Source organism: Rhinoraja longicauda, chromosome 37 (assembly GCF_053455715.1).
Source record: "Rhinoraja longicauda isolate Sanriku21f chromosome 37, sRhiLon1.1, whole genome shotgun sequence".
In the NCBI taxonomy this organism is placed as follows: Eukaryota; Metazoa; Chordata; class Chondrichthyes; order Rajiformes; family Arhynchobatidae; genus Rhinoraja; species Rhinoraja longicauda.
Window position 1 is genome coordinate 3775223 of NC_135989.1, and position 22723 is coordinate 3797945.

The 22723-nt window shown below is 49.3% G+C and overlaps 1 protein-coding gene across 2 annotated transcripts in view; it reads left to right on the forward strand.

Annotated features, from left to right (window-relative positions):
* Positions 1 to 20438, forward strand: part of LOC144610734 (RING finger protein 11-like) — a 30032-nt gene extending 9594 nt beyond the window's left edge. Inside the window, exons 2-4 of one of the 2 annotated variants that reach the window (XM_078429667.1) lie at positions 2191 to 2440; positions 8280 to 8449; positions 13320 to 20438. In XM_078429667.1, coding sequence (XP_078285793.1) covers positions 2363 to 2440; positions 8280 to 8449; positions 13320 to 13491 — 420 coding nt within the window. In that variant the 5' untranslated portion in view covers positions 2191 to 2362 and the 3' untranslated portion in view covers positions 13492 to 20438. The remainder of the gene's footprint in view (positions 1 to 2190; positions 2441 to 8279; positions 8450 to 13319) is intronic. The other variant, XM_078429666.1, reaches the window with a different exon arrangement.
* The last annotated feature ends 2285 nt before the right edge of the window (positions 20439 to 22723 follow it).

Below are 22723 nucleotides of genomic sequence, written 5' to 3' on the forward strand. Positions count from 1 at the left end.
CTCAGAAGGCAGTGGAGGCCAATTCTCTGGATGCTTTGAAGTGAGAGTTAGATAGAGCTCTGAAAGATAGTGGAGTCAAGAGATATGGGGAGAAGGCAGGAAGATCAGCCATGATCACTGTGAATGGCGGTGCTGGCTCGAAAGGCCAAATGGCCTTCTCCTGAACCTATTGTCTATAAAGTCCAGGAATGTCCGATTAAAGATAGTATGTGGGTGGACCGAATGCAAGTGTTAGGCGAAACGGTTGCCTAGTCCAGTGCTTCTTAAACTATTTCAGTGTCATTCACCCTTGAGTCTTTGTCACAAAATTTCATTCACCCTCGACTAAATTTTCTTATGTTTTTTTTGTAATTTTCATCTTATTCTCCCTTGAGGAAAAAAAAAAATCTGAATAAATTAAGTCATTCACCCCTCTCGTTTCAGTCACCCCAACATAATTTCATTCACCCTTGGGTGACCCATTCACCAGTTTAAGAAGCACTGGCCTAGTCAATAGACAATAGGTGCAGGAGTAGGCCATTCAGCCCTTCTAGCCAGCACCACCATTCAATGTGATCATGGCTGATCATTCTCAATATGTACCCCGTTCCTGCCTTCTCCCCATACTCCCTGACTCCGCTATCTTTAAGAGCTCTATCTAACTCTCTCTTGAATGCATTCAGAGAATTGGCCTCCACTGCCTACTGAGGCAGAGAATTCCACAGATTTACAACTCTCTGACTGAAAAAGTTTTTCCTCATCTCCGTTCTAAATGGCCTACCCCTTATTCTTAAACTGTGGCCCCCTGGTTCTGGACTCCCCCAACATTGGGAACATGTTTCCTGCCTCTAACGTGTCCAACCCCTTAATAATCTTCACTTGGTCTTGACCTAGATAGATTGATGGACAGGCAGTTGGCAAAATAAGTCACCAGTGCTGTAATAATTCCCTGATTCTATAAACCTGCACATTCATGTACCTTTCTTGTGGGACTGACGTGATGCTACAGGTTGTTGTGTGGCACTGATAACTAAGTGGTGCCTGCTCGAGACAAGCTCGCCACCACAAGTGGCCGCTCTGGGAGTGCCTGTGCATTCCCCAACGCTAATTTCACAGCTGCTACTGTGGCCAGTTTTTTCTTTTCCTAAGTAGACAGGAAGCAGGTGCTTCCCCACAGCAAGAGAAAACAACGGCCGTCAGCTGTACCTTAATAGAGAGTTCCCCTTCAAGTACTGCGCGGACAAACTTTGTAACATTCCTTGGCTGGGGAACACAAACCGCCTGCGTGTTCCTCAACGTGCTGGCAGGTAGGGCGATGAATGGCGGCTTTGAGATGCGGTGGTACTGCTAGCCATGTTTCAGGGATGAGGGGGTGGCCTGTGTAAATAGTTCAGGGATCGCAGGAATAGTTCAGCGGGTTATAATTAGATGTTTAACCATAGGTTTGAACTATAAATAGACTTTGGAAAAAGATTTTGGGTTAAGGATATATATAGTCCTGATACCACGTATATAATGTCACTGCTGTGAGAAGGAGTGCTTAAATTGAGAAGCAGTGCTTAAAGATGTATTGCCTGGTTAATAAGATGTATTTATTCACAAAATGCTGGAGTAACTCAGCAGGTCAGGCAGCATCTCGGGAGAGAAGGAATGGGTGACGTTACGGGTCCAGACCCTTCCTCGGTCTGAAGAAGGGTCTCGACCCGAAATGTCACCCATTCCTTTTCTCCCGAGATGCTGCCTGACCTGCTGAGTTACTCCAGCATTTTGTGAATAAATACCTTCGATTTGTACCAGCATCTGCAGTTATATTCTTATAATAAGATGTATTGCCTGATTAATGAGATGTATTGCCTGGTTAATGTATTGCCTGGTTAATAATATAGATTATTTTAGAGACACAGCGTCGTAACAGGCCCTTCAGCCCACCAAGTCCGCAACGACCAGCGATTCCCCCCACATTAACACTATCCTACACACACGACACAATTTTACATTCATACCAAACCAATTAACCTACAAACCTGTACGTCTTTGGAATGTGGGAGGAACAGAGAGACAGGCAGCATCTGTAGTCAGGATTGAACCCGAGTCTCTGGCGCTGGAATGCAGCAACTCTACCGCTGTGTCGCCCCAAGGGTGTTGTTTAAATCTGAGTGTCGAGCCCCGGGTTTTCCTCACGCTGACATCTCTGTGGCTTTTCTTTTCCAGAAAGGATTGATACGAGGTGGAATACAGCAGGCTTTAGAAGACCGAAAGGCAAGGCAGTAAAGCCAGACCCAGGATACAGAGAGTGCTTAACGTACACACGCGCACACTCACACAGAACAACAGAGAGACAGCAAAGGCCAGAGGCTTAGTGGGGCAAGGAAGACCGAGCAACATGGCTGAGAGTAAAAAGGAAAGAATCAGAATTCGGGAGGAGCAGAAGGGGAAAAGGGCTCAGAGAGAACAGACCACAGTAAGTGAGAACCAGAGGGTAGGCTGGTGGGCAGATGTATGGGTGCAGGGCTTGTGACCGTGATTTGGCAAGCTGGTGGAGAAGGGGCACATGATTCGGCATCCTTTTGGAGGCAGGGGAACCTGATGGGTGGACCAGTGATTGGGCGTGCTGGCGGAGCGGGCGTTCATTAGTGGGCATAGTTGTCGGGAGTGGGGCACATGGTGGGACGTCCTGTCGCAGGTGGGGGCACGTGATTGGGCGTCCTGTTGGGGCTGGGGAACGTGAATGGGTGTGCTGGTGAGGGGGGCCACGTGATTGGGCGTGTGGGAGGACCATGTGATTGGGCGTGTGGGCAGGGGCACCACATGATTGGACGTGTGGGAGGATCACGTGATTGGGCGTGGGGGAGCAGGATCACGTGATTGGGCGTGTGGAAGCAGGATCACGTGATTGGGCGTGTGGGAGCAGGACCACGTGATTGGGCGTGTGGGAGCAGGACCACGTGATTGGGCGTGGGAGCAGGACCACGTGATTGGGCGTGTGGGAGCAGGACCACGTGATTGGGCGTGTGGGAGCAGGATCACATGATTGGGCGTGTGGGAGCAGGATCACGTGATTGGGTGCGTGGGAGGACCACGTGATTGGGCGTGTGGGAGGACCACGTGATTGGGCGTGTGGGAGGACTACGTGATTGGGCATGTGGGAGCAGGATCACGTGATTGGTCGTTTGGAAGGACCACGCGATTGGGCATGTGGGAGGACCACGTGATTGGGCGTGTCGGAGGAGGGTCACGTGATTGGGCGTGTGGGAGGACCACGTGATTGGGCGTGGGCAGGGCACCAGGTGATTGGGCGTGTGGGAGGAGGATCACGTGAGTGGGCGTGTGGGCAGGTGCGGGGGTGGTGGAATATCTGGTTGGGCAAGGAAGTGGAAGGCATGCTGGGTCAGGTGATGAGGGTTGGTTGGCATACCAGGGCTGGGCTGTTGGCGGTGCAGATCAGATGGGAGATTGTCATTGGGAGGGGAAGGGAATGGTTGGTCATAGGTGAGCAGTTCAGGTCATGGTTGAGCAGGGAAGGTAGGGTTGGGGGGGGGGGGGGCCGGGGGCCGAAGGAGAGACCACCTGTGATTTCAGCTTCTGATCACGATTGCCTTTCATGAATTTTGTCCACGGGGCGCCTGGTGCTTAAAATAACAAGGGGAAACTCAGGAGACTGCAGATGCTGGAATCTGGAGCAACACGCAATCTGTTGAAGGATCTCAGTGGGTCGAGCAGCATCTGTGGGAGAATGGACAATGTTTTGGGTTGAACCCTGCCAGCACAGTGGCACAGCTGGTAGAGACCCTGGTTCGAACCCTGCCAGCACATGGCACCAGAGACCCTGGTTTGAACCTGACCACGGCTGCTGTCTTTGTGGAGTTTGCATGTTCTCCCTGTGACCGCGTGGGTTTTCTCCGGGTGCACCAGGTCTGGTGTGAAACGTCACCTATCTATGTTCTCTAGAGATGTTGCCAGATCTGCTGTTACTCCAGCACTTTGTGTCTTTATGTGGGCACAACTTGGGAACAGCGGTAAAGTTGTTGTCTTACAGCACCAGAGACCTGGATTTGATCCTGAGTGCGGGTGCTGTCTGTATGGAGTTTGTACATTCTCCCTTGATTCTATAAGTGATTTTCAGATGAGACAGAATAAAGAAATGCTTTTATGCAACGTCTTTAGTATCTGGAATGTACTGCATGACAAGGTGACAGGCGTCGATGTTATTGTTGGTTGAAATGGAATTTGAAAAATTATCAGAGAAAGTAAATCTAGGGACAGAAATTGGATAAACTGGATTATGTTCAGAAAGAGTTTCTGCAAATGAGTTGGGTTGATCCCCTGCCCAGTGCCCCACTCACTACGCCCGCCTCCACCCGTGCCTGGCCCATATAGTGCCCAAGGTAGACACACAATGCTGGAGTAACTCAGCGGGTCATGTAGCATCTCGGGAGAGAAAGAATGGGTGACGTTTCAGGTTGAGGCCCTTCTTCAGACTCTACGGCCATATAGTGTCCACACACACCCCTGCCCCAAACACAGTGCCCTCCTACCCAGTGACTGCCCCATACACAGTGCCCTCCCTCTACCCAGTGACTGCCCCATACACAGTGCCCTCCTACCCAGTGACTGCCCCATACACAGTGCCCTTCCTCTACCCAGTGACTGCCTCATACACAGTGCCCTCCCTCTACCCAGTGACTGCCTCATACACAGTGCCCTTCCTCTACCCAGTGACTGCCCCATACACAGTGCCCTCCTACCCAGTGACTGCCCCATACACAGTGCCCTTCCTCTACCCAGTGACTGCCCCATACACAGTGCCCTCCCTCTACCCAGTGACTGCCCCATACACAATGCCCTCCCTCGCCCGCCGCAAACAGTGCCCACACACGGTGCCCGACCCCCGTATGCCCACCCAGTGCTTGCTCCACTCGCAGTGGCCACTCACCCCCCCCCCCCCGCCCAGTATCTGTCCCTTCCAGCGCCCATCTGTACCTCAGCTACTGGAAATCTGAGATAAACAGGAAAGGCAGATGAAGCTCAAGCAGCCACAGACCCTGCTGAGTAAACCGAGCATTGTTCATTCCTGTCTTTTAATTGGACATTCGGTTTGCCTGCAGGCACCTCATTGAAATAATATTACCACAGTAATATTAATGGTCTCTGACGTACCCACATTTGTCATAGTGGTAGAGCTATCTAGCATGGAAACTGGCCCTGTGGCCCTTGCCAACTGGTCCATGCCATCCAACCAAGTTGCGAGACCAAGCTAATTCAGCCTTGCCCATGTTCCTCAAAACGTGTTCATAAAATTAGGTCATAAGGAAGCAGCCGCAAGGTTTAAGAGGATGGAACAAGCCAGAGGCTTTGAAGAATATAAAGACTGGGGAAAAGAACTCAAGTGGGCAATTAGAAGCTCCAATAGTGGCCATACAATGTCGTTGTGATTAAAGAAAATCCCAAAGCTTTTTATACCCACATTAAAAACAAGAGGGTCACCAGGGAGACGGTAGGGACCGCTCACGGATAAAGGAGGGAATTTGTGCTTGGCATCTGGGGATGTGGGCAAGGTGCTAAACAGGTACTTTTCATCTGTTTTCACCATGGTGGACAATGAGATTAGTGTGTTTGAGATTAAGGAGCAGGTGGTGTTTGAGTTCTTGAGGAGCATTAAGGTGGATAAATCCCCAGAACCTGATGTGATCTATCATGGGTAGTTTAGTTTAGAGATACAACGCAGAAACAGGCCCTTCGGCCCACCAGCTTCACGCCGACCAGCGATCCACGCATACTAACACTATCCTACACCCACTAGAGACAACTTTAACATTCACCAAGCCAATTAACCTACAAACCTGCACGTCTTTGGAGTGTGGGAGGAAACCGAAGGCAGTGGAGGCCAATTCTCTGAATGCATTCAAGAGAGAGCTAGATAGAGCTCTTAAAGATAGTGGAGTCAGGGGGTATCGGGAGAAGGCAGGAACGGGGTACTGATTGAGAATGATTAGCCATGATCACATTGAATGGCTCGAAGGGCTGAATGGCCTACTCCTGCACCTATTGTCTATCCACGCAGGTCATGGGGAGATCGTACAAACTCCGTACAGACAGCACCCGTAGTCGGGATGGAACCTGGGTCTCCGGCGCTGCATTCACTGTAAGGCGGCAACTCTACCGCTGCACCACCGTGACCGCCCATATCTATTGAAAGCGACAAGGTTGCAGGAGCCTTGACGTAAATCTTTGAGTCTTTAGACACGGGCAAGATCCCGGAAAACAGGAGAGTGGCCAATGTTGTTCCTTTATTTAACATGGGAATTGGAGAGAATCCAGAGTATTATAGGTCGGTGGTAGGAAAGCTATTAGAGAGGATTCTTCGGGGTAGAGTTTATTCCTATTTGGAAGAGTATGGGTAAATTAAGGACAGGAAAGACAAACGCTGGAGTAACTCTGGTCACGCTGCATCCTTCTTGAGTCTGAACAAGGGTCTCGACTCAAAAGGTTAACCATCCACGTTCTTCACGGATATTGCCTAACCTGCTGAGTTACTCCAGCATTTTCTATCTTCCTTGGTAAAGCAGCACCTGCAGTTTTGTTTCTCACTTAGTTCGGGGCAGTCAGCAAAGCAGAGCAGGTCATGTCTTACTAACTTGATTGAGATTTTTGAGGTGGTGACGAAAATAATCGATGAGGGTAGAGCAATGGATGTTGTCTAAATGGATTTTAGTATGGGCATTTGGGTCAAAACGTCACCTATACATTTTTTCCTGAGATGCTGCCTGACCTGCTGAGTTACTCCAGCACTTTGTGTCCTTTTCTGTATTTACTAGCATCTGCAGTTCTTTGTTTCTACCGTTTATACAGTGGAATATACCCACTGACAGGTGAAGTGAATAACATTGATTATCTTGTTACAATGGCACCTGTCAAGGGGTGGGATATATTAGGCAGCAAGTGAACAGTCAGTTCTTGAAGTTGACGTGTTGGATGGAGGAGAAATGGGCAGGAGTAAAGACCTGAGCGACTTTGACATGGGCCAAATTGTTATGGCCAGACGACTGGGTCAGAGCATCTCTGAAACGGCAAGGCTTGTGGGGTGCTCCCGGTCAGCAGTGGTGAGTACCGACCGACAGTGGTCCGAGGAGGGACAAACCACAAACCGGCGACAGACAGGGTGTTGGGCGCCCAAGGCTCATCGATGCGCGAGGGCAACGAAGGCTATCCCGTCTGGTCCGAACCGACAGAAGGTCGACTGTGGCACAAGTCACAGAAAATGTTAATGGTGGTGACGGGAGGAATGTGTCACAATACACAGTGCATCGCACCCTGCTGTGTATGGGGCTGCACACGGAGGACCAACAGCATATTAGGCAGGTGGGCATAATGTTTTGGCTCATCAGGTCATAATGTTTTGGCTGATCGGCTACAGAATGCTGCCTGGATTAGAAGGTATTAACTCCAGGGAGAGGTTGAACTGACTTGGATTGTTGTTTTTTGCAATGTTAGAGGTTGATGGGAGACCTGCTAGAAGTATATAAACATTTGAGAACCTTAGGCAAAGGAGATAGTCAGAAATCGTTTTCCCAGGGTGGATATATATCAAATACTAGTGGGCATAGCTTTAAAGGTGAGAGCATCAAAGTTTAAATGAGATGTGTGGGGCAGGTTTTTGTTTTTACACAAGGGTGCTGGGTGCCTGAAACTCATTGCCGGGGGTGGAGGTAGATGTGAAAGAGGCATTGAAGAGACATTTGGAGAAGCACGTGGATAATCAGAGAATGGAGGAGTATGGATTACGTGCAGGCTGTTAAGAGATGGTCTTGATATCATGTTTGGCACAGACATTGTGGGCCGAAGGGCCTGTTGTGCTGTACTGTTCAATGTTCTATATGGTTTTGGGCAATGCAGCAAAAGCTTGTCCTGTCAGATCGACTGAAGGGTGGCGTAGCGGTAGAGTTGCTGCCTCACAGCGCCAGAGACCCGGGTTTGATCCTGACTACGGGTGCTCTCTGTGCGGAGTTTGTATGTTCTCCCCGTGGGTTTTCTCCGGGTGCTCCGGTTTCCTTCCACTCTCCAAACACTTGCAGGTTTATAGGTTAATTGGCTTTGGTAAAGATTGTAAATTGTCCCCAGTATGTAGGATAGTGCTAGTGTGCGGGGATCGCTGGTAGGTGCGGACTCGGTGCCGAAGGGCCTGTTTCCACGCTGTATCTCTAAACTAAACTCTGAAGCAACTGATCGGATTAAGTTGGTCAGAATGGGCTCCTTCATTTTGAAACTCTCGGTGACCCGAGAAATGATTCCCTGTGTTTCAGGAACAAGCACAAATTCCAGTTTATCACCCAACGCCGAGTCAAACCCGTCTGGCCACCCAGTTGACAGAGGAAGAGCAGATCCGAATAGCACAGAGACTGGGTCTGATCCAGCACCTTCCCAAGGGCAGCTTCAACTGCGGAAGAGAACCCAAGAACAAGAAGGCCAAGGAGTGAGTATCCTGGTTGCGACAGCACGGAGGTTACATTACTCAAAACATGATGAACAATAGACGATAGGTGCAGGACCAGGCCATTTGGCCCTTCGCACCAGTACCACCATTCACCGTGATCATGGCTGGTCATCCACAATCAGTACCCCTTTCCTGCCTTCTCCCCATACCCCTTGACTCTGCCATCTTTAAGAGCTCTATCTAGCTCTCTCTTGAAAGCATCCAGAGAATTGGCCTCCACTGCCTTCTGTGGCAAAGAATTCCACAGATTCACAACTCATCTGGAAGAAAATGTTCTTCCTCATCTCCAGTCTAAATGGCCTAACCTTTATTCTTAAACTGTGGCCCCTGGTTCCCCCAACATCGGGAACATGTTTCCTGCCTCAATCCCTTAATAATCTTATATGTTTCAATAATAATGATGCAAGAGGCTACTTACTACTATGGTCATTGGAACCTTTAAATTTAGTTAACTAAATGAGTTAAAAGAAACTATTATCATTTGCACAGAATTAGCGCATTATCCCTCCATCCTCCGATTCACTGAACACCTTTGGAGAAGGACGTCTATACTCTTTGTGTTGGAAGGAACTGCAGATGCTGGTTTACATTGATGACAGACATAAAATGAAGAAGGGGTCTTGACCAAAAAAGTCACCCATTCCTTCTCTCCAGAGATGCTGCCTGTCCCGCTGAGTTACTCCAGCTTTTTGTGCCTATGCCCTATTTGTGTTGGTCTGCAGATGTCACATCCTTCATCAGGATTAATGATGTGTAGGAAGGAATTGCAGATCCTGGTGGTTTATTCCGAAGATTGAGATAAAGTAACTCAGCGGGTCAGACAGCATCTCTAGAGAAAAAGGAATGGTAGTGTGTCTGAAGGAAGGTTCTGACCCGAAACGCCAGATCACAACGGACTAAAACTTTAAGAAAATTTGTGTTCTGTTATTTCAGTTGTGTTAATTCTGATCACCATGATTTAGGAAAAATCCCATGATGCTCAAGAAAGCAGAGAAGATTTATGATGATGTTGCTAGGACTCGAGGGCCTGAGCTGTAGGGAGAGGTTGGGCAGGCTAGGACTTTATTCCTTGGAGCGCAGGAGGTTGAGGGGTGATCTCATCGACGAGTATAAGTCTTTTCCCCAGAGCTGGAGAATCAAGAAGTAGAGGGGGAAAAAAGACAGTGCTGGAGTAATTCAGCGGGTCAGGCAGGATCTTTGCCTGACTCGCTCCGATGCTGCCTAACCTGCTGAGTACTCCAGCACCCGAGTCTTTTTTTGTAAACCAGCGTCTGCAATTCCTTGTGTCTCAAGAACCAGGGGCCATAGGTGTAAGATGTGAGGGGAAGGATTTAATAGAATCCTGAGGGGCGGCTTTTTCCACACACAAGGCGGTGGGTATATGGAACGAGCTACCAGAGGAGATAGGTGAGGCAGGTACAGTAACATCTAAAAGATATTTGGGCAAGCACACGATGGCGAATGTTTAGAGGGATATGGGCCCAACTTGGGCAAATTGGGTTAGTGTAGTTGGGGCATCTGAGTTGGCATGGATGAGTTGGTCATAAGGGCTTGTTTCTGTGCTATGTGACTAAAAAAAAAGTGCCTTGCATTCACTGTGTAGCTAGTTCCTTTGTGTTTAGTTTAGAGATACAGCGCGGAAACAGGCCCTTTCGGCCCACTGGGTCCGCGCCGACCAGCGATCCCCGCACATTAACACTATTCTACACCCACCAGGGACAATTTTTACATTTACCAAGCCAATTAACCTACAAACCTGCACGTCTTTGGTGTGGAAGGAAACTGAAGATCTCGGAGAAAACCCACGGGGAGAACGTACAAACTCCGTACAGACGGCGCCCGTAGTCGGGATGGAACCCGGGTCTCCGGCGCTGCATTCTCTGTAAGGCAGCAACTCTACTGTTGTGCCGCCCGTGTTCTGTAATTGCCAGTGATTATGGATCTCCACATCCATCCATTCCTGGTGGTCCCCTGCCATAAATTCCCTTCCTCCTCTATCATAGAGCAGTACAGCATCGAAACAGGCCCTTCGGCCCACGGTGCCAATGCCAACCATGATGCCAGTTTAAACTTCACATCTGCCTGCACGTGGTCTCGATCCCCCCACTTGTTCATGTACCTCTCTGCGAATGCCTCTTAAACGTTGCTATCATACCTGCCTCCTCTACCTCCCCTGGCAGCGTGTTCCCGGCACCTACCACCCTCTATGCCAAACACTTGCCTCGCAAATTTAGATTTTACATCAGACTTTGGAGATACGGTGCGGAAATGGGCCCTTCGGCCCACCGACCATCGATCACCCCACGGTGGCGCAGTGGTAGAGTTGCCGCCTTACAGCGAATATAGCGCAGGAGACCTGGGTTCCATCCCGACTACGGGCGCCGTCTGTACGGAGTTTGTACGTTCTCCCCGTGACCTGCGTGGGTTTTCTCCGACATCTTCGTTTTCCTCCCACACTCCAAAGACGTGTAGGTTTGTAGGTTAATTGTCTTGGTCAATGTAAAAATTGTCCCTAGTGGGTGTAGGATAGTGTTAGTGTGCGGGGACAATAGACAATAGGTGCAGGAGGAGGCCATTCGGCCCTTCGAGCCAGCACCGCCATTCAATGTGATCATGGCTGATCATCCACAATCAGTACCCCGTTCCTGCCTTCTCCCCATACCCCCTGACTCCGCTATCCTTAAGAGCTCTATTTAGCTCTCTCTTGAATGCATTCAGTGAATTGGCCTCCACTGCCTTCTCAGGCAGAGAATTCCACAGATTCACAACTCTCTGACTGAAAAAGTTTTTCCTCATCTCAGTTCTAAATGGGCCGGGACCCGGTGGGCTGAAGGGCCTGTTTCCGCCCTGTATCTCTAAACTAAACTAGTTCTATCCTACACAATAGGAACAATTTACAGAAGCCAACTCACGTAAAAACCTGCACGTCTTTAGAACGTGGGAGGAAACGGGAGCACCCGGAAAAAACCCATGCAGTCACAGGGAGAACGTGCAAACTCCGTACTGACAGCACCCGTAGTCAGAATCGAACCCTGGACTCTGATGCTGTGAGAAAGCAACTCAACCACTGCGCCTCTTTTCCCCATGAAAGCTTTGCCGGTCTGGTATCTAACACATCTGTCCTGGGAAAAAGACTATCTACCCCGCCTCTCATATTACATCAAAATAAGCCCAGTGTCCCGGGATAACTAAACCCTCTTCACCTCTGACGGTGCAGTGATCTCTTGTGCACCTTTCCCAGGCCTGATCGTCCTCTCCACGGTGGCTAGAGGTGTCCGCATACAATCCTCGAGCCGAGGTCTAATCACTGGCTTATACCTGCTGCCCTGTGGCCCCACGGCTTGCATCTCCCAGACCAGCCGATAGGGACTGCACAGTGGACCAGCGGAACAGTTGCTGCCTCAGCCTTACAGCACCAGAAACCCGGCTTCCATCCTGACTACGGGTGCTGTCTGTGCGGAGTTTGTACGTTCTCCCCGTGACCTGCGTGGGTTTTCTCCGCGATCTTCGGTTTCCTCCCACACTCCAAAGACGTGCAGGTTTGTAGGTTAATTGGCTGGGCAAATGTAAAAATTGACCCTAGTGGGTGTAGGATAGTGTTAATGTGCGGGCATCGCTGGGCGGCGTGGACCCGGTGGGCCGAAGGGCATGTTTCTGCGCTGTATCTCTAAATCTAAAAATCTAAATTGTCCCAAGTGTGTAGATTAGTGTTAGTGTACGGGGATCGCTGGTTGGCACGGCCTCTGTGCGCCAAAGTGCCTGTTCCCGCGCTGTAAACCAACTAAACTAAACCAGCCATCATCAGGTAGTTGTGCACATAAACCATCTGGTATCTGTTATTTCGATTAGCAGACATTGAGGAATAGATCTCTTGCCCAGAGTAGGACCAGGTGACAGGGGTTTATGGTGAAGGGGAAAAGATTTAATAGGTAACGTTTTCACACAGAGGGTGGTGGGTGTATGGAACAAGCTGCCAGAGGAGGTAGTTGAGGCTGGGACTATCCCAACATTTAAGGAACAGTTAGACAGGTACATGGTACATGGAGAGGACAGGTTTGGAGGGAATGTTGGCCTTTGTAACAAGAGGAGTTGAGTATAGGAGCAAAGAGGTCCTTCTACAGTTGTACCGGGCCCTGGTGAGACCGCACCTGGAGTACTGTGTGCAGTTTTGGTCTCCAAATTTGAGGAAGGATATTCTTGCTATGGAGGGCGTGCAGCGTAGGTTCACTAGGTTAATTCCCGGAATGGCGGGACTGTCGTATGTTGAAAGGCTGGAGCGATTGGGCTTGTATACACTGGAATTTAGAAGGATGAGGGGGGATCTTATTGAAACATATAAGATAATTAGGGGATTGGACACATTAGAGGCAGATAACATGTTCCCAATGTTGGGGGAGTCCAGAACAAGGGGCCACAGTTTAAGAATAAGGGGTAGGCCATTTAGAACGGAGATGAGGAAGAACTTTTTCAGTCAGAGGGTGGTGAAGGTGTGGAATTCTCTGCCTCAGAAGGCAGTGGAGGCCAGTTCGTTGGATGCTTTCAAGAGAGAGCTGGATAGAGCTCTTAAGGATAGCGGAGTGAGGGGGTATGGGGAGAAGGCAGGAACGGGGTACTGATTGAGAGTGATCAGCCATGATCGCATTGAATGGCGGTGCTGGCTCGAAGGGCTGAATGGCCTACTCCTGCACCTATTGTCTATTGTCTATTGATATGGGCCAAATGTAGGGAGATGGGATGGGTGTAGCTGGGACATGTTGGGCGGTGTGGGCAAGTTGGACCGAGAGCCTGTTTCCACACTGTATCACTGTATAAGCGATGTAGTAATAATGTGTTTGTTGTTTGCCCTCAGGTGTGTGATCTGCATGATGGACTTTGTCTATGGTGACCCTATCCGGTTTTTGCCATGCATGCACATCTACCACATGGAATGCATTGACGAGTGGCTCATGAGGTCGTTCACCTGCCCCTCATGCATGGAACCTGTCGATGCGGCCTTGCTGGCTTCCTACGAGACCAACTGACCTGACTCGGCCTTTGCCAATTGCCCCCCGCACTTTGAATGTCGCGCTGCCAAACGGAAAGAAGACTGGGGCGGGGCTGGGAGCGGCAGGGGGTGACAAGAGGGGTGAAATCTCGCACTCACTCAGACCAAAGAATTATCCCTTCCCCACCCCCCCACCCACCTCCCTGCCCCCTCTCTTCACCCCATCCATAAAATCAACCAGAGCTTTTGTTTGCACCAGACCGTACATTTTACCAGCTGAAGATGCTGCGATTTGGCCAAATGTTTTACTTAACACTGAGCAGCAGAGAGGAAAGTGATTAAAAGCCGAGTGAAGATAGGAGTCCCACTCAAAACAACTCAAGAGGTGTTTTACATTTTGGCTTTCTTTGCACGTGCAGTGTTGGTGCCCGCCAGGTCATTGAGCTTTGCCCGCTGTGAGGCGGGCAGAGTTTGTGCTCTGATTGATGCCCGGGTGCTGCTCTGTGCAGCAGGGTGCGGTCCCAGCAGCGGCTGTCAGCTCCCCTCTCCCCTCCCCTCCCTCCTCACCTTCATCTCGGTGGCTGCTCCTGGTAGCAGTGGGATTTTCCATTGACAACGGACATGGTTTAGATCAAAGTCTCCTGATCGATCCTTTGTCGGGGAGACGGCTGATTCTGCCAAGTGAAAGGATCGTTTGTACCGAGAGACGGCAGACGTGAGTTCTTTACATTCTAGTACCAGAATGTGATTGCCTACCAGGCCAGTGTTGGTGGTCTTGGAGCGGGTGATGTGAGATGCCCCTGTAGTCTACATGGTGACAGTGACATTACCCCCCCCCCCCCACTCTGCTCTGCACTCTTGCACTTCATCTCCCACAGGCTACCTATAGAATGGGGCTCACGCCAGACAGCTGGGGAAATCTCCACTCCCTGCACAACCAAGGACCACCCAGCCTCGAGCCGCGGTACACACCGATCAGCCAAAACATTATGACCACCTGCCTAATATGCTGTTGGTCCTCTGTGTGCAGCCTCATACACAGCAGGGTGCGATACACTGTGTATTGTGACACATTCCTCCCATGACCACCATTAACATTTTCTGTGACTTGTGCCACAGTCGACCTTCTGTCGGTTCGGACCAGACGGGATAGCCTTCGTTGCCCTCGCGCATCGATGAGCCTTGGGCGCCCAACACCCTGCCTGTCGCCGGTTTGTGGTTTGTCCCTCCTCGGACCACTGTCGGTCGGTACTCACCACTGCTGACCGGGAGCACCCCACAAGCCTTGTCGTTTCAGAGATGCTCTGACCCAGTCGTCTGGCCATAACAATTTGTCCCTTGTCAAAGTCGCTCAGGTCTTTACTCCTGCCCATTTCTCCTGCATCCAACACATCAACTTCAAGAACTGACTTCACTTGCTGCCTAATATATCCCACCCCTAGACAGGTGCCATTGTAACAAAATAATCAATGTTATTCACGTCACCTGTCAGTGGTCATAATGTTTTGGCTCATCGGTGTATGTGCTGGTTGTAGACATGCACAGCTAGAGGATGGGTCTGTGTCGGTATAGACTCCTCCATCGAAGCACCCGGGAGAACAGCCCTCCTCCCTCAACATCCTCCACAACACTTCCCCCTGAGCCAAGCCCCGGAAAACAGGGATCATTTTCAGGTCTCGGGGAAGGCCGAACCTCTGATGCAAGACTCCGTGTGATGTGGCAACTGAGAGGTGCAAGACAGAGACTAGGAGCAGGAATCTGGTCGTCCACCAGGCAGCAGAGGTGTCCACACAGACTGTGCTTCGGGGGCACTGACAGCACTTCAGCATCTCACCTGCCCGGCACAGACTGTGCTTCAGCATCTCACCTGCCCGGCACAGACTGTGCTTCAGGGCACTGACGGCATGTCAACATCTCACCTGCCCGGCACAGACTGTGCTTCAGGGCACTGACGGCACGTCAGCATCTCACCTGCCCGGCACAGACTGCTTCAGCATCTCACCTGCCCGGCACAGACTGTGCTTCAGCATCTCACCTGCCCGGCACAGACTGTGCTTCAGGGGCACTGACGGCACTTCAGTATCTCACCTGCCCGCCAGTCGTGTACGTACGGCACTCCTCTCTCCCGCGGAGATGGTGGGCCCCACTACCTCAGCCCAGCCTCACACCCGCGATCCAGCCTGGAGCTCCAGCTCAACACCTCCACACCTCCCTCTCTGCTGGGAGGTTTAACTGTGCTGAGGGAGCAAATATGTTTAGCAGTGGCAGGGAAAGACGGAAGATGGCCTGAGCAACACGCTGCTGGTTCGGCTTCATCCTTTACCTGCTGTGACCGGAGGCAAGGCACCAAAGTGTTCTTCAGTATTGATCACGGCCAGCAGGGTCTGGGAGAGATTTATCTGAGGTTCATGATTCACGATGTTCATCTGTCCCTGGCCGCTGGCTTCTGAGGGCCGGGGATCGGGGAGAAGCCTTGCGTTGCCCTGTGGACAGATGTGGGTAGTGGTTCCAAGGACTGCCCCCAACTTACCACGCGCGTTTGCTCCAGAGTCCATGTGTTGATTCAGGAGGTTCTGAGTATTGATGCGAAAATAATGGGGCACAGTAACGCAGCGGGTAGAGCTGCTGCCTCACAGTGCCAGAGATCCAGGTTCAATCCTGACCTCTGGTGCTGTCTGTGTGTAGTTTGCACGTTCTCCCTCTGACAGCATGGGTTTCCTCTGGATGCTCCCGTTTCACAGAACTAAACTAGCACTGACAGAAAGGTATGTGATCGGAGCCATCAAACGTTTGGCATCTCTCACTACCCTTTTAATTCATCAGATCTGCGTAGACTAGGGTAGATTATCTAGTCACCCTCCCCTCTCCTGGTCTCCTCACCACCCTGTCAGTGTTTTCCCCACATGTCTAAGAAGGATGGTTTCAGTCGGTCATTTAAAGCAAGCTTTCCCTTTGTGTTCTCTCTGTCATCTGTGGGTCTGCTGCCTCCTGCTGGTCTCTCCAAGAATGGCAGCATGGTTGCATCTCCACCGTTGGCGGTGAGTGAGGAGGGTGTGTTAGAAAATAACTGCAGACGCTGGTTCAAATCGAAGGTATTTATTTCACAAAATGCTGGAGTAACTCAGCAGGTCAGGCAGCATCTCAGGAGAGAAGGAATGGGTGACGTTTCGGATCGAGACCCTTCGTCAGACTGAGATCCCTTCAGACTGAGATGCGGATGTGTTCTCAGTGTGTTAGGGACCCTTTAGGCTGTTAACGCAGTCCTGAAACATTCCAGTAGTTGCCACTTCTGGAAATTCCCAGTGGGTGGGGACGAGCCAGGGGTTTAACTACAGGACCTGCCCATTCCTAAGGACCTTTCCTCATTCCGGCTGGAAACCGTTCGCTCTTCAGTTCTTTAGTTTAGAGATACTGCATGGAAACGGGCCCTTCGGCCCACCGTGTCCAATGCTGACCATCGATTACCCATTCACACTGGTTCTATGTTATCCCACCTTCTCATCCACTCCCTACTAATTTTACAGAGGCAAGTTAACTTACAAATTCGCACATCTTTGGGATATGGGGGGAAAACCGGAGAACCCAGAGGAAACCCACACAGTCACGGGGAACGTACAAACCACACAGGCAGTTAGGATCGAACTCGGGTCTCTGGCGCTGTGAGGCAACGTCTACCAGCTGCACCACTGTGCCAGCCTGTTGGTCACAAGCTATCGAACAAGCATATTTGTAACCCATCTCCAATACCTTCCACGACTTTGTAAAGAGAGTGTTTAAAGAGTGCAATGGAAATCCTAATTTATTTTTGAAACGCTCATGTATTTTTCCACTGGGATGTGTGAGCTTCCCAGAGATTAGTTTGTAATTCCTGGAGACTGCAGTGGAGCTCTGGATGGCTGGTTGTCCTTGTGTGGTGCAGGTCCATTGTACGAGACTGTACCGGGCGGGGCTTGCAGCTGGAGTCCTCCTGATCCCCTGGGTCAGTACATTTAGTGACCCAGAGCAACCTTACACTCAAGGCAACCCTTTCAGTGGCTGTCCCAACCCCTGGAGGGGGAGGCAGTGAGTACAACATGAATATGGTCAGATTTTCTGCTCAGTGTGCACTACCTGATTTTTTTTTAAGGGAGGTCTTAATGTAAAGAGTTAAAATCATGTCCGATAACTTGGTGTAATTTGCACCCGAGCAGTTCAAATGTTGAGGGTTTATTTAGCTATTTACAGTCGTTGACCTGCACTCTTTGTCAGAGCAGGCACCATCTAGTGTGCTGAACCTCTGCTGCACCAGAGTATCTCCAGGTTCTCCTCGAATCCCTGCAGCTGATCCCCACTGGTGTCAGTTTGTGCACTCTTGTTACACCCGGTGAGTGTGACGTTTGGTCTGCATTGGCCACGGGTGCAGGGTCGGTCCATTCTGGACATTCATGGCTGTTATAGCTCTGTTAAACTCAAATCCAATGTGTACAATGTGACTTGCTGTGGACAAAGCTATGCTGCCTGTCCCTAATAAGTCAAGGCCTCCCTCAACAACAATCGGCCTACTCGCTGCCAACCAACAATCACACCAGACATGCTCTGAGCAGGTCTGACACCAGCTGTTGCCTTTACCTGACATCGTTGGGTAGATCCTTGGATCCAAGAGCCCTGTACACTGAAATGTCTCCAGGATTGCACCTTGACTTGTTTAATGATGAGATTTGCTTTTATGGTCAGTGTTGCTCTTGAGCTGGTTCCCAAGAAAGGTGTAAGTTGCCCCCCATGGGTGCGAGAGAGCGAAGGCAGGTTGACTCCACGAAGGAAAATGAAGCCTGGGTGAGCTTGGTTTGGGATATGTGGCCGCAGAGGGGAAAGTGTGGATTTGTTGTAATTTTGCACATTCTGTGACAATGCAAAGTGGATGCAGTACTTAAAACCTTTACTGATGTGTTTAGGAATATTGCCTGTCCAGTGCACTTGTTGTCTAGTTGCATCTTCCCACAGGCACGTCTCAATCTGTTCTCCCATCACTTGTGGACTTGAGACATGAAAAGTCAGGAAAGGACCCGTGACTTTAAATTGGGCTCTGAATTATGTTTTGTTGCAGCTTCTGGTTCACAACGTAGGAGCAGAATTAGGCCATTTAGCCCATGAAGTTTACTCTGCCATTCAATGACGATTGATCTATCTTTCCCTCTCAAACCTATTCCCCTGGCTTTTCCCTATAACCCCCGATAGCCATACTAATCAAGAATCTGTCAATCTCCGCCTTAAAAATATCCATTGACTTGGCCTCCACAGCTGTTTGCCCTCTCTCTCTGCCCTCACTTTAATTGATAAGGCATGGAAGCAGGTCCTTCGGCCCACACTGACTATCGATCGCCTGTTCATGCTAATTCGATGTCATCACACTTTCCCATCCACTCCCTACACACCAGGGGCAATTTACAGAGGCCAATTAACCGACAAACGTACATCTTTGGGATGTGGGAGGAAACCGGAGCACCCGGAGGGAAATGTGCAAACTCCACACAGATCAGTATTGAACCCGGCTCACTGGCATTGATGCTGCAGCACTACCAGCCGCTCCAGTATGCCGTTACTTGCGAGAAAGCCTCAGACCATGTTTCATTAGTGCAAATCTAACATCACGTTGACAAAGAGCTTCCACTATCAGACTCCGAGTCCTGCAGCAGCCTTTAGATCGACTTGCTCATGCTGATCGATACGCCCAGTCTAAACTAATCCCATTTGGCCCACATGCCTCTAAACCTTTCTAATCCATGAACCTGTCCTAGTGTCTTTTAAGTATTATTGTACCTGGCTAATTTGTCACAGGGAAGTTGTACACCATTCACTGGAAATGGCACCGGCAGGAATGCAGGATAAGAGCACCCGGACTAGGCAGGAACAGGTTTTTTTATTGAACCACGACCAGAAGACAAATAATGATAGGTCTGGGAGTTGGACTTCAGTGTGGGTGGATTACTGTGCATTAGGCTTGGGGAACTCGAGTTGGTGTTGAGCAAAGGGGCAGCAGACGCTTCTTGTGACCAAGTTATGACTGACTGCAAGTCTGAGCACAAGCTGCTCTCACTGGCTAGAGAAATAGCCAAGAATACAACTGAGATTGAGTTGTACAGTGCAGGCCCTTTGGCCCATCACGTTTGCACCAACCACCCATCTATACTAATCCCATTTCCCAGCAGTGGTTCGCAACCTATGCCTTGTGTACAGTTAAAAGAAAACTGGTATTAACTGCACTTCTGAACATTTTTGCGTGCTAATGGTTTACCTGTAAGCAGAGATAAATGTCAACTTTCAAATGGAGGTAAAGGCTAAGATGTACAGCATTGAATAGCTGACGGGGTGGAACTGCTCCCTGTTGTAAGGGATCACTCCTGCTGATTGTCACTGCTTTATGCTGGCAGTTTACATACACGACTTTCCACATCGAGGATGTGTTATCTCAGTCCCTTCAGCCACGCTGAAGCAGCACTTTCGTCAGTGAGACCCTCACAACTGCACCTCTGGCCTAGCTGTGTGCGTGCCTTTCCCAGCCAGGTTTATAGCGTGTACCTGGTGGTCATTTGGTCTTGCCACGCTACCAAACATCACCAGAACCCCACCACCATTTTAAAGACTTTGACTGTAAACACTTTCTGTTCATCTAGGCTGGGAGGAAGATCTCTTCAAAGTATCGCAATCTAGAACTGCTCAACACTTCTGTTTTTGGTTTGAGTACAACTAATGTTTTTAGTTTACACTTGCTGCTGGTTACATAAATCATGTAAAAATGTGTATTTAAAAAAATAAAGACATCTGCAGACTGATTTCTATGTTGGTGGTATTAGTGGGGAGGTAGACTGGGATCCGAGTCTATACATGGAGCAGGCCAACATAGGAGCATGCCTTTCAACCCACAATGTGCCTAATGCCAAGAAAAACTATCCTCATCTGCCCACATACAATCCATATACATGCATTCCTTGAATCCACATGCTTATCATAATTCTAAATACTTCTATCAGGTCTCCCTTCAACCTCTGGTGCTCCAGAAAACAATCCCAATTTGTCCAACCTCTCCTTGTAGCTAATACCCTCTAATCCAGGCAGCAATCTGGGGAATTCAGGGATCACCCTCTAATCCAGGCAGCATTCTGGTGAATTCAGGCATCACCCTCAAATCCAGACAACATTCTGGTGAATTCAGGCATCACTCTCAAATCCAGGCAGCATTCTGGTGAATTCAGGCATTGCCCTCTAATCCAGGCAGCATTCTGGTGAATTCAGGCATCGCCCTCTAATCCAGGCAGCATTCTGGTGAATATAAACATTCCCTCCACATCCTGTAGTTGGGGTACCAGAACTACACACAACGCTCCAAATGTGGCCTAACTAAAGTCTTAGAGAACTGCATCGACTGCTAAAGGTAAGCATACCATATATCTTATTTAGCACTATCTACTTGTTGCAGCTTTCAAGGAGTTATAGACTCCACCATCCCACTGCACATTTAGAGTCAGAGTGATACAGTGTAGAAACAGGCCCTTTGGCCCAACTCACCCACACCGGCCAACAATATCCCAGCTACACTAGTCCCACTTGCTTGCACTTGGTCCATAACCCTCCAAACCTGTCCTATCCATGTACCTGTCTGACTTTCTTAAACGATGGGATAGTCCCAGCCTCAACTACCTCCTCTGGCAGCTTGTTCCATACACCCGCCACCCTCTGTATGAAAAGGTTATCCCTCGGATTCCTATTAAATCTTTTCCCCTTCACCTTGAACCTATGTCCTCTGGTCCTCAATTCCCCTACTCTGGGTAAGAGACTCTGTGCATCTACCCGATCTATTCCTCAAATCTATGCTGTGACATGCAAACTGGAAGAATGAAATCTTATTGTTTCATTGTAATAGTGGAGAAGGCCAAGAGCAGGCGTGAGTGGTGATCAGGAGCAGGGAGACAAAATGGTGCTGTTCACCATCTAGACACTTTGTCTGCATTGGAACTCTGGAAGAGCTCATCTTGACAAGGGAATCAAGAATCCTAAACCGAAAACATGTCTCAATCTCCATCTCATCTGGAAAGGTTATTTTGGATCCTGGAGATAGTGAAACTGAAGTGCATAAAAGGGAATGTGTTTCAAACTTGCAAACCAACCCATCTTCATTTTTATCCATGTCTTAAGACAATATGTGTGACATACAAACGGAAATCGCAGAACTGTTCTCTGCAGAACACAGATCTGTTAGAATAACACATTTCCACTATCACCCTGCCTTTCATGGGTAAACCAGTTCTGAATCCAACCAACCAAGTTGTTGTGGATTCCATGCATCTTAATCTAGATCATTTACCATGAGGGACTTGATCCGATGCCTGATATTCATGTGGACAACATTCTCTGCCTACCTCACTATCATCTCAAACACCCAGATCTAATTTGTAACACATGATGTGGACAAAGCAAGGCTGACTGTCCCTAATTAGTCAATGCACTTCCACACGAGTAAATCCTAATCCAATGAATCTTCTCCAAAACTTCACTACCTCTGATGTGAGGCTCACCTACAATTTCCTGGATTGTCTCAATTTCCCTTCTTAAACTAAGGAATGCTGGGCTACTTTCCGGTCCCCTAGGATCCTGCCTGTGGCTAGAGGATACAAAGATCAACATCAAAGTCTCTGTGCAATCTCTTCTCGTCTCTCAATAACTTGGGATAGATCCCATCAGGTGGGGACTTGTCCATCTCAATGCCCCAGCATTACACCCTTCTTGATCTCACACTGCTATTAGCACTAAGTGCTGTACTGTAAGGTGTGGTGTTAATAGCCTTGACAGCATTGACAAACAGAGCTGTGTAGTCCAAGTCCATAGCTCCCTGAAGTTGGTGACAAAAGTAGATAGGCGTGGTAAAGAAGGCATATGGTATGCTTGCCTTCATCGGTCAATGCTTTGGGGAAAAAGAGTCATTTTGCAGCTTTATTCAACTTTAGTTAGGCCACATTTGGAGTATTGTGTGCAGTTTTGGTCAAGGATCTGGTGGCTTTAGAGAGGATGCAGAAAAGGTTTACTGCCTAGGTTAGATGGTATAAAGGTTGGACAAACTTGAATTGTTTTGTCTGGTGTATCTAAAGCTGAGGGGAGACCTGATAGAAAAATTATGAGAGGTAGTAACAGGAGTCCCTGGTATATTAAACGGTGGGACAGAAAGTGCTGGAGGAACTCAGTGTGTCAGGCAACATCTCTGCAAAACATGGACAGGTGATGTTTCGGGTCAGCACCCT